This window comes from Ranitomeya imitator, chromosome 2 (genome assembly GCF_032444005.1).
Source record: "Ranitomeya imitator isolate aRanImi1 chromosome 2, aRanImi1.pri, whole genome shotgun sequence".
Classification (NCBI taxonomy): Eukaryota; Metazoa; Chordata; class Amphibia; order Anura; family Dendrobatidae; genus Ranitomeya; species Ranitomeya imitator.
In genome coordinates this window covers 763527727-763540176 of record NC_091283.1, presented here as the reverse complement: position 1 = coordinate 763540176, position 12450 = coordinate 763527727, and the positions used below count along the sequence as shown (strand labels likewise).

Below are 12450 nucleotides of genomic sequence, written 5' to 3'. Positions count from 1 at the left end.
TGCCCATATAGATGGAGAGTTGGTCTTACTGACAGATTCTCTTTCAGGTCCTAAAGCTCCATAGTAAATAGTTAACGACAATCTTGGAAGTCGATTGGTGCTTGTTAAGGACCATTTTCAAGTAGCAATGACAAGGAGAGGGGAGTGTATGAATGACTGTATAATATTTTGTTCCCCTCGTCATTACTGTCAGCAGCACATCCCAATCATTCAATCAATACATGAGGGGAGAATCTGCCAACCAGTGACAAATTTCAGTTCTGCATAAAAGACATGATCAGGCAATAAATAAGTGATTTCTCCTTTGGCAGCTGATCGATGGACAGGTATAAATGGGGCAGAAGTGTTCCTATGAATGTTTGGCCAATAATCGACCTATGTCAAAAGGTCTAGCACCAACACTAAACCACCAGATTAACTTCCGTCGGTACAGGGCCGTCGCAGACCGTCGGCCCGACGTACCAACGGACGTTGTGCAAAGTAGTGCACAACGTGGGCAGCGGATGCAGTTTTCAGACGCATCCGCTGCCCATTATGAGTTCCGGGAAGGAGGGGGCGGAGTTTCGGCCGCGCATGCACGGTCAAAAATGGCGGACGCGTCGCACAAAAAAAAGCAAAAAATTGAACTTTTTTGTGACAACGGTTCGCCAATTACTGATGCATGCAGTGCACGACGTATGGAAAGTGTGTCCATACGTCGCGCTGCGTCGGTAATACAAGTCTATGTGCAAAAAACGCATTCAGCGGGCAACTTTGCAGGATGCGTTTTTTGCACAGAATGACGCATTGCAACGTCTTTATAAAGACGGAAGTGTGAAAGTAGCCTAAGACCACAGTCTCAAGAAGCATGGAGAGAGAAAATATGTATTCACTGAAACCAATTAAAGAAAAAAAGATGGAGGTTAGATACAACTTTTCAGCTTACAGTACATTTACTGCACACCTTTACCCTTGATAGCGATAGCTAAGCTTTTAGTATACGTATAAACCTAAATAAAGTTTACAATGTTCCATGAACGCTGAACTACAGCTAAATCAACAGATAGAAATCCCTCAGATATATGGCTCCAAAGTGCTCATCTAGGGACAAAAAATGTGTCATGTCACTTGTCTTACTCCAATTAAAGATTCAGATGGAAAAACGTGCACGTATACAAGAAATTACCAGACTGCCAACTAAAGCTTTATGTTAATTGATTTTTTGTAAAGGGCTGGAAATTTGTTTAAAGAATTACTTATATATTCAATTTTCCAGTGTTGCCGCTCTGGTGGTGACTGACTGCAAGTGCTGCAGTGATGACGTCTCATCTATCAATCACATGACCACTTCTTCCAATCACTGGCCTCAGAAGCAATATGTGCATTCACGGTATGTGACTGCTAGGGCAAGTGATTGGCTGCAGTGATCATGAGAATGATAGTGTTATAGCTGAAGATCCAGCGTGAAATAACAGAGCATTCAAACAGGAACTGTGGGGTATATATTGGTTATTTTATTATGTTAACAATTTTCCAGCTTTTTTTTTTATTTTGTTTAACCCCTTTACCACCTTTTTTTTTCGTTTTTTGCTCCCCTCCTTCCCAGAACCATAGCTTTTTTTTCTGTCAATATGGCCGTTAAGGTCTTGTTTTTTGCAGAAATAGTTGCACTATTGAACAACAACATTGATTTTACCATATACGTAGTGTACTGGAACATGGGAAAAAAGTTTCAAGTGCGGTTAAATTGCAAAAAAAATGCAATTCCGCAATTGTTGTTTCTTTTGTTTCTACCATGGACACTAAGTGCTAAAACTGTTTTGCCATTATGATTCTGCAGGTCATTATGAGTTTGCAGATACCAAATATGTTTTGGTTCTTTTTTATTTAAGTAGTAAAAAAAGGCGCCATTTTCTGAGACCCGTAGCATCACCATTTTTCGAGTTCTGGGCTGGGTGAGAGCAACGCTCATAGCTGTTCATCAATGACAACCATAGTGGTCTACTGCAGACCCCGGGTTGTCTTGCCAGCCCATCGGCGCCCTGCGGTCCTGTGATATGGGTCGAATGGGCAGAGCTAATGACACGCATTCAGTTTGCACCGTGGGAGGATCGCAATTCGACCTCTGGCTGTTAGGGGCACATGACAGCTGACTAGATTAGCTGTCGTGACGGAAAATGTGCAGTTTCAATGCCCGAGCCCACGCCAAAGAGGGAGAGGCGTCCTATGATGCATATATGCACCATAGGTCGTAAGGGGTTTAAATCTCGAACAACCACTATATGGAAAGTCTTTTGGTGGGTGCTTGTAAGCTCAAGTTTAAGGCTTTTACTATGTATTTATATGTCTCTTGTAAGAGGATCTGTTTTGGTGTTATGTACCATTAAAATCACAATCATACCACATGTAAATGGCTTAGCAGTGCAAGTAATTAATTTACTCAAAGGAGTTTCTCTCCTAACAAAATTTTCTAAATGGCAGGGAATGTTGCAACATGATGCATCACCAGCTCAAACTCCCATGGATCCAGTACTAGCTGTTCCGGATGTCCTCACTGGGACAAGAAAGGTTACTTTCCGTTCCTCAATCACTTGACCTATGAGACTGTTAGTTAACTCAATGATTCATGTAACTGTAAAGGGACGTCATGTGATATGGGGAGGTTAACATCCTGTTTTACTCACCTACCCTTAATCCGCTAGAGCCATCACCGGCCTCAGCGGTCAAGACAATAAAAACGATACATGACCACTTCCTGCCTTGGTGCAGAGAAGTGTAGAAGCCAGCGCCGGTGAGTATGCCTTATTACGTTATAATATTCCCAGGAAGACCTTCCCATTGTTTTGTCCCCTTGCAGCTGATATTTTGCGAGGATTACTAAGGATTCCTTTGCCTTATTGGTTGTCACTTTCCATAGATAGATAGATAGCAAGACAGACAGGTGGACACGTGGACTTAAAGCCCATTTTTATAGGTCAATAATTACAAATTAGCCTTCCTAGGAATTGTTTTCCAATTATGGTCCAGGCCAGATAGTCACCCAATGGCAAGCAAAATGCTTGTTCTTCAGTTGAGATAATTTTTAAACTTGCCTAAAAATTATCATTCTCCGCAGCACATCATCCTGTATAAACAGGACATGTGCTGCGAATAAAATCATGTTTTATCAACACATTAAATGTATTAAAGATCATTCTATGTGCATAGAAGTGTGGTCAGCCCATTCAATGACCGCTGATCAGCGTCTATGTCGTAATCGGCCAGTGTAAATGGCTAATGCATTAAGAGGATCCAAGTAAGGCTACTTTCACGAACGTCACAATGCATTTTTTCTCCAAAACTACGCATCCTGCAAAGTTGCCTGCAGGATGCGTTTTTTTCTCCATAGACTTTCATTTGCGACGGATTGCCACACGTTGCATCCGTCGTGCGACGGATGCGACGTGTTTTTGCAGTCCTTTGGGACAAAAAACCGTTGCTTGCAACTTTTTTTGTCCATCGGATCCACTTTTTCCGACCACGCATGCGCGGTCGGAACTCCGCCCCCTCCTCCCCGGACCTTACAATGGGGCAGCGGATGCGTTGTGAAACTGCATCCGCTGCCCCGTTGTGCTTTTACTTCACAGCATGCGTCGGTACGTCGGCCCGACACACTGCGACGGGCCCGTACCGACGCTAGTGTGAAAGTAGCCTAAACGGAAGATTCAGTGCTGTTTCTATCTCCCATAAAAAACAATTATTGGGGAAAAATCCAAGTTTTGTTGCCTAATATAAGGCACAGTAAATGACTACTAACTTATAGCACACTCCAAGGTGTTTGAGTACTTGGGATGTAGCAAGCATTATTGACTTTATCAATGTTACAAGGTTGATGGAATTGATGTTGATGGAATTCAGACCGGATCTGTGGCAAAGGGTCAATGCAATTATCCAATGAACCACTTGTTTTCTTTCTGTTTTAGGCCAGTGCACGAGAATACCCCCATTCAAGCAACTTCACAATTACATGAAATGGGCACTTGGCTATGGTGATGTGGCAATGTGTCTGTGCTGCATTACCATTCGCTTCACTGATTAACACTACATCATCGCCCATTGTGCTGACACACTTGCGCACCTTTGCAATGTCCTGTATAGATCATCCTGTGTGGAATTTAGAGGCAACCCCCTCGCACGCCTTAAAGTGTCTAGCCTGATCAGATGTTATGGGCATGTTAAGGCCGGACTAAAGAAGATTAAAGGATAACATGTCAATAGTGTTTACAATTGTAAAGGAAATAGTCGCCTTAAAAGTTGTATTTTGGAAAAACACATCCCTCTGTTGTCTTGCTTTTCCTCACTTTTTCCGCTGAGAAGAGGGCACTGATCTGTAACATGATTGAAGTGTGTTGAAAGGATTTCATCAGATTATTTTCCTAATTTGAGGCTTCAGGGAAAAAGTTGGTTTTAAGAGTTTATGATCAAGCAGAGATAAGATAATTTATGGTAGGGCAGTGTTTAGGCAGGGTTTCCAGTTCTGTTTAGACAGATGTTATAGGGTGTAGGATGTACAACATTTGCAAAATGGCACCTTGCTGTTTCCCAGTCCCTTTGATCAGGCTCACTGCTAAAAATCATACAATTACTGTTATGTAAACTAAACTGTCTGTGTGTATTTAAATGTTAATTTCCCTCTAATTCATAAAACAACATTCTACAATGATTCATAAAGGGATTTATATAAAGGGGTTCTCTGCTATGCCCAAATTGTTTGCATATGTGCAATGAAAGAGTTTTGTTCTAATAAAATGGGTTATTTATAACTATATAACTATAGTGTATTCTTTGTGTTGTTATATTCTGTATGATAATATAGCAGAGCTGAATTTGTCATTCAAATGTTTCACTACAATGGCTTGCAAAAGTATTCACCCTTTTTGGCAGTTTTTGTTTTGCTACATCATAACCTGGAATTTCAGTGTTTTTTTTTAGGGTTTGCATCAGTTCATGTAAATAACTTGTCTACAATTGTGAACATTTTGTTTTTCTTATTTTTGTGAAGCAAGCAGCAAATAGGTCAAAATAACTGAAAGCTTCACTGTGCTTAACTGTTCACCTCCTAAAGTCAGTATTTTGTAAAGCCTTCTTTTGGGGCAATTACAGCTGCAAGATGCTTTAGATAAGTCTCTATGAGCTTTCCACATATTGCCACTGGGATTTTTGCCCATTCCTCAAGGCAGAACTGCTCCAGCTCTTTCAAGTTACCGTATATACTCGAGTATAAGCCGAGATTTTCAGCCCAAATTTTTGGGCTGAAAGTGCCCCTCTCGGCTTATACTCGAGTCACGGTGGGCGGCAGGTGAGGGGGAGAGGGCGCTGAGGCATACTCATCTAGTCCCGGCGCTCCTGACGCTCCCCCTGCCCATCCCACGGTCTTCGGGTGCCGCAGCTCTTCCCCTGTTCAGCGGTCCCGGGACCGCTCATTAGAGAAATTAATATGGACTGTGAGCGGTGCCAGTGACCGCTGACAGGAAGAGCTGCGGCACCCGGAGACAGTGTGACAGGCAGGGGCAGTGTCAGGAGCGCCGGGACTAGGTGAGTATTTTATATTCACCTGTCCGCGTTCCACCCGCCGGGCGCCGCTCTGTCTTCGCGTCCTCTTGCAATGACTGTGCAGGTCAGAGGGCGCCGCCCTCTGTCTGCTCAGTCAGTGCGGAGAGACGCTGGGAGCTGCAAGCAAGAGAGGTGAGTATGGCATTTTTTTTTATTATTGCAGCAGCAGCAATGGCAGAGCTTTCTATGGAGCATCTATGGGGCAAAAATGAACGGTGCAGAGCACTATATGGCACAGCTATGGGGCAATAATGAACGGTTCAGAGCACTATATGGCACAGCTATGGGGCAAGAATGAACGGTGCAGAGCACTATATGGCACAGCTATGGGGCAATAATGAACGGTGCAGAGCACTATATGGCACAGCTATGGGGCAAGAATGAACGGTGCAGAGCACTATATGGCACAGTTATGGGGCAAGAATGAACGGTGCAGAGCACTATATGGCACAGCTATGGGGCAAGAATGAACGGTGCAGAGCACTATATGGCACAGCTATGGGGCAATAATGAACTGTGCAGAGCACTATATGGCACAGCTATGGGGCATTAATGAACTGTGCAGAGCACTATATGGCACAGCTATGGGGCAATAATGAACGGTGCAGAGCACTATATGGCACAGCTATGTGGCAATGAACGTTGAGAGCACTATATGGCACAGCTATGGGGCAAGAATGAACGGTGCAGAGTACTATATGGCACAGTTATGGGGCAAGAATGAACGGTGCAGAGCACTATATGGCACAGTTATGGGGCAAGAATGAACAGTGCAGAGCACTATATGGCACAGTTATGGGGCAAGAATGAACGGTGCAGAGCACTATATGGCACAGCTATGGGGCAAGAATGAACGGTGCAGAGCACTATATGGCACAGCTATGGGGCAAGAATGAACGGTGCAGAGCACTATATGGCACAGCTATGGGGCATTAATGAACTGTGCAGAGCACTATATGGCACAGCTATGGGGCAAGAATGAACGGTGGAGAGCACTATATGGCACAGTTATGGGGCAAGAATGAACGGTGCAGAGCACTATATGGCACAGCTATGGGGCAATAATGAACTGTGCAGAGCACTATATGGCACAGCTATGGGGCAATAATGAACGGTGCAGAGCACTATATGGCACACCTTTCTATGGTACATCTATGGGGCAATAATGAACGGTGCAGAGCACTATATGGCACAGCTATGGGGCCATAATGAATGGTATGGAGCATCTATTTTTATTTTTGAAATTCACCGGTAGCCTCTGCATTTCCTACCCTAGGCTTATACTCGAGTCAATAAGTTTTCCCAGTTTTTTGTGACAAAATTAGGGGGGCGGCTTATACTCGGGTCGGCTTATACTCGAGTATATACGGTAGATGGTTTCCTCTGGTGAACAGAAATCTTCAAGTCTGACCACAGATTCTCAATTGGGTTAAGGCCTTGGCTTTGACTAGACTACTCCAAAGCATTATACCTTTCCCCTTAAACCACTTGAGTGTTGATTTAACAATATGCATTGGGTCATTGTTTTGTTGGAAGGTGAACCTCCATCCCAGTCTCAAATCACTGACAGACTGAGACAAGTTTTGCTTAAGGATATCACTGTATTTTGCGCCATCCATCTTCCCCTTGACTAGGACCATCTTTCCTGTCCCGGGTGCCAAAAGACATTCCCACTGAATTATGCTGCCACCACTATGTTTCACTGTGGGGATAGTTTTCTTAGGGTGATGAGCTGTGTTGGCTTGGCACTAGACATAGTGTTTACCTTGGTGGCCAAAAAGTTCAACTTTGGTATCACCTGACCCCAGCCCCTTCCTTCATACATTTGGGGAGTCTCTCACATGTCTTTTGGCAAACACAAAACGAGCCTGACAATTTGTGCGTGTAAGTAAAGGCTTTTTTTCTGCCCACTAATCCATAAAAGCCACCTCTATGGAGTGTACGACTTATTGTGGTCGTATGGACAGATACTCCAGCAGCTACTTCAGGATTACCTTTGGTCTCTGCTCTGCCAGATTAATGCCATTCTTATCTGGGCTGAGAGTTTTGGTGGGCGGCCCTCTCTTGGCAGGTTAGCTGTGCTACCATATTTTTTCCATTTGATTATAATGGATTTGATGGTGCTCCAGGGGCTCATCAGAAATTGGGATTTGTTTTATTACTTAAACTTGGACTTCTCAACAACTTTGTCCCTGACTTGTCTGGAGATCTCTTTGGTCTTCATGGTGTTGTTTGGTTAGCGGTGCCTCTTGTTAATGGTGTTGCAACCTCTGTGCCTTTCAGAGAAGGTGTGTATATACATTGCACACAGGTGGACTTCCTCTCACTAAGCATGTGACTTATAAAGGCACTTGCTTTCACCAGAACTTTTTAGGGGCTTCATCGCAATACATATGCACATCCCAATTTTTATTTATTTGATCCCATAAATTTAATTTATGCCTATATTTTTCTCACTTCACCTACTTAGACTATTTAGTGCTGGTGCATCACACACAAAGCGGAATGCAAAAATGTTTTAAACACAGGTTGCAATATAATAAATTAGGTAAAAGCCAAGGGGGTGAATACTTTCACAAGCGCCATGTCTGATCATGAGCTACATCTGGTATTGACTTAAATGAGAATGAGCTGCCAGATCACACACATGGCGGCTCTTTCTTTTTTCCATACTTGATATTACCTTAAATGGGAATTGTACTTTAAACAAACTTATATTACAACTAAATATAAGAAACATATTATATATACTGTATATATTGTATACATATATATATAATCTTATCAGAGACACCTGCTTCTTCACTTATCAGCCATTTCTCCTCCACCCCATGCCTCTTGAACATAAAGGATATAACTATATACCAATATTAGAAGTTACCTCCTATCCATATGATAGGGGATAACTTTCCAATCGCTGGGGGTCTGACCGCTGTGATTTCCACAGATCAAGAGAATGGGGCTTTCCCCAACTGAATGCAGCGGAGGTCAAGCATACACTCCTTTGCTCCATTTATTCTCAATGGGACTGCCGGAGATAGCCGAGCACTGCTGTAGTAAAATGGTGTTCAGAGATGCACACGACTTCTAAAGTATTGGATATGTCCTTCAATGCAATAATTTGGTCAATGCAGAAAACTGGAAAAAGGTTCATGACATATTGAAATCTTTTGACTGCAAACTGAACCAAAACTACAAATTTTTCAGGAGATTCAATGACCTAAAAGCGATAAAATAAACCATACATGTATTTCTTTCTCATTCATATACTGTATATTAGCCATGTCTAGTGCTATAGCTGCAGTGATTGTAGTACAGCTGAACCAAACAACAACCAGCCATATAAAGCAGTCAGGTGACAGATTCTTCCATAGATTCTACGTTATGGTGGACGGCAGCCCGTATTCTGAAATCTCACAGTCTTGCCTTCATTTCTGCTCATTCATAAATGTGAAGAGACGTGACAGCTAATAATCAATCTGTAGCACTTTTATTGCAGTGTTCTGCTTTAACTACAAGTTTACAAGTAATAAAAAAAAAAAAAAAATTCTTCTACACATTACCCTCTAATCCCCATCATTTCCATAAATGTACTACTTTTTTTGTTTATTTTCAGTAAAAATGTAATAAAACCAAAGCCATTTATCTTTTGGGCATTCACGTTGCAGTTTGGACTATGTGATGGTGTGATGTGGCACTTTGTCAAGGTTAGGGTCTCTTAAATGACTTTTGAAAAAAAAAAAAAACTTAAAGCATGAAGAAGAAAGTATGCTGATAATAGAGTAACAAGCAGTGAGCCCTAAGAGCTGATAGACCCTAGATGACTAATAAGCACATGGACTCCTGGAGTCACAGATGGATTTTCTGTCTACTATGGTCATTATTATTATTATTTATTGTTATAGCGCCATTTATTCCATGGCGCTTTACATGTAAGGAGGGGTATACGTAATAACAACAAGTACAATAATCTTAAACAATACAAGTCATAACTGGTACAGGAGGAGAGAGGACCCTGCCCGCGAAGGCTCACAATCTACAATTATCTCTATTATTATTGTAATACATCTATTACTGTGTGATAATTGATATTAGTAAAGAGCATTGAAGCCATACCTCTCTTCCAATGTGGCAAGATTGCAAAGGTTTTGTGCCAGTTAAACATTGTCCCCCTGTGACAAGCAGATGGTCGCAGCTTGCGGTGTGCACTTGTGTCTCCCTCCGGAAAGTAGAGGCTTTGGATCTAATGCTGCGGAATCCTCTTTGCTTAATTCAAGGCTATAAAGTAATCGGCTTCTCGGTCCGTCTCCATGATAGTCGGGTCCCAGATTGCAATGTGCACAGCCAGTTATCTAAGGAGAAGCAGCTTTCCAGCTGGAGAAGGGAACCGGAGACTGGACTCTTGTCTCTGCCACAGAGGAAACTGAGCTAAAAGCTCAATCAGTGCTGCTGGCTCTCTCAGAGGCCGTTCTGATCTGTAGGTGGCTCCCAGCCAGGAGCGAGTGAAAAAAAAGGGAGCAGCCCTTAGGAATGTATCTCCCTACCTCTGTTAGGGGAGCACCCCTGAAAATGCCTGAGATCTTACACAATCCCAGTGCGCCCAGTGTAATAAAATAACAATATGGAATGGGAGCAATGAAATGGAACATCTCTGGCAAACAAAGAGCTCAGGAGTAAATATTATCTTACACTGTATGGTACCAGCTAGTTTATTTGATTTTTTATTTACAGAGAAGCAGCATCAGTTTATGATTTTGCATTACATCGTTTAATAGCAGGTCTACTTATTTTCTCGGTTTTCTCACCGGCATTCATTATTTTTGCTGAAATTGATTTCATAAATAAAATAAAATAATATTTACGGTAAAATGACATTTCACACGTTATCTTCTTTACTGTATGTAAGGACCATATTAAAAAACCAAGAGCACTCGGACCGATTTTTTTTCACAAACCAAACCTGTGTGTGAAAAAAAAATAAAAATCGCAGCATGCACTAGTTTCTTCCATGAATTGGATGAGACTCAGACATTCAAGTCTATGGGTGCGCAAAAAAACATGCCATACGTATAGCATCCGACTTTTATATATATATATTGCTAATGGCCTAGTAAATGATTAATAGCGGGTGCTGTAAAAATTAAAAAAAAGAAAATAATAGTTTTCTGGATGAAACTCTGATGATTTTTTTTACATGGTTGTGTGAATCCAGTGTAAGATTCACATCACACTTGGCAGTTTTGAAAAAAAAATGCAGCTTTTAAGTGTCTATTTTTCCCACGTTTTAATTTTTGGTCTAAAATGGTGCAAGCATATGTTTTCTGGGAGTAAGAAGGGAAGTAATAAATGCAATACATCAGCTGCATTTTTCTTTCATGTTTTTTCACTTTAGATGATTATCATGTCCACCTTTCATGCCTGAGACAGACATAACCGAAGCTGAGCTCTGTTTCTGTAATTCTCATAGAAGTTAAAGGCATGCATGGAATTCTAAATTGGGAGTTACTGGTGGACCGGAGTCATTCCCACCTCAGCCATGAAAAGCTGAGAAGCAAATCACCCTTTAATTATTAATTTTTTATTAAACTGCAGCATGCTTTATATAAGATGTTTTAATCTTACTAATCATGTGACTTTATAATAAATGTTGGAATCACATGACTATTTATATTCTTTTAACTCCTTAAAGGGATTGTCCACTATTCAGATATCCTCTGATCAACCACAATATACCCCCATGTAAAATAAAAATACCTTATACTCACCACCAGTGCAGATACCGCTCCAGCAACGGGTTTACTTTCTCAAGCAGTGAATGGTGATGTCAGTGAGGTGACCGGGGTTCATCAGCTATGAACTCCAGTGACCTTTCTCACATCAGCATTACACACTGCAGGAGCAGCAATCACGCTCCTGTTTCAGTGTGTTCCGACTAGCTTGCTGAGTGGTTTCATCATGCCATCAACCTCAATCCTATTACCCCACTTGCCACCACACTAGGGCAAGTGGGAAGAGCGAGGCTAAGCACCAGATTTGATACAACTTATGGATGCGCTATGCTTGAGGCCACTGAGGACTGATGTTCTTAGTCTGGGGGGGGAGAAGCAATATCCATGGCCCCATCGTAGTGTATTAATATCAGCCCGCAGTTGTCTTCCTAGCGTTTGCTGGTTATCAATTATAAGGGGGACCCCCACATCATTTTTTTGGGTGGTTCTCCATTATAATAACCAGTAAAGGCTAAGCAGAAAGCTGTAAGCTGATATTTATAGGCTGGGAAACTCCAGGTTTATTATCCCGTTCCCAGACTACAAACATCTGCCCCCAGCTGTCAGCTTCCCTTTGCTGGTTTTTAAAAATGTGAGGGACCATATGCCATGTTTTGTTATATATATATATATATATATATATATATATATATATAGTACAGACCAAAAGTTTGGACACACCTTCTCATTTAAAGATTTTTCTGTATTTTCATGACTGAAAATTGTAAATTCACACTGAAGGCATCAAAACTATGGCTTAACACATGTGGAATTATATATATAGGTTCTTCAAAGTTTCAAAGTAGCCACCTTTAGCTTTGATGACTGCTTTGGACAATCTTGGCATTCTCTTGATGAGCTTCAAGAGGTAGTCACCGGGAATGGTCTTCCAACAATCTTGAATGAGTTCCCAGAGATCCTCAGCACTTGTTGGCCCTTTTGCCTTCACTCTGCGGTCCAGCTCACCCCAAACCATCTCGATTGGGTTCAGGTCTGGCGTAGCACCCCATAACTCTCCTTCATGGTCAAATAGCCCTTACACAGCCTGGAGGTGTGTTTTGGGGTAATAGTCCTGATGGTCCAACTGACGTCCTAAATGATGGTCCAACTA

At 41.9% G+C, this 12450-nt stretch overlaps 1 protein-coding gene across 1 annotated transcript in view; it reads right to left on the bottom strand.

The window, feature by feature from the left end:
* The window catches only part of LOC138665686 (uncharacterized), a 97448-nt gene extending 87422 nt beyond the window's left edge, over positions 1-10026 (bottom strand). Inside the window, exon 1 of the mRNA XM_069753400.1 lies at positions 9688-10026. Within this exon, the coding sequence (XP_069609501.1) occupies positions 9688-9736 (49 nt within the window). The 5' untranslated portion in view covers positions 9737-10026. The remainder of the gene's footprint in view (positions 1-9687) is intronic.
* Positions 10027-12450: the final 2424 nt, after the last annotated feature.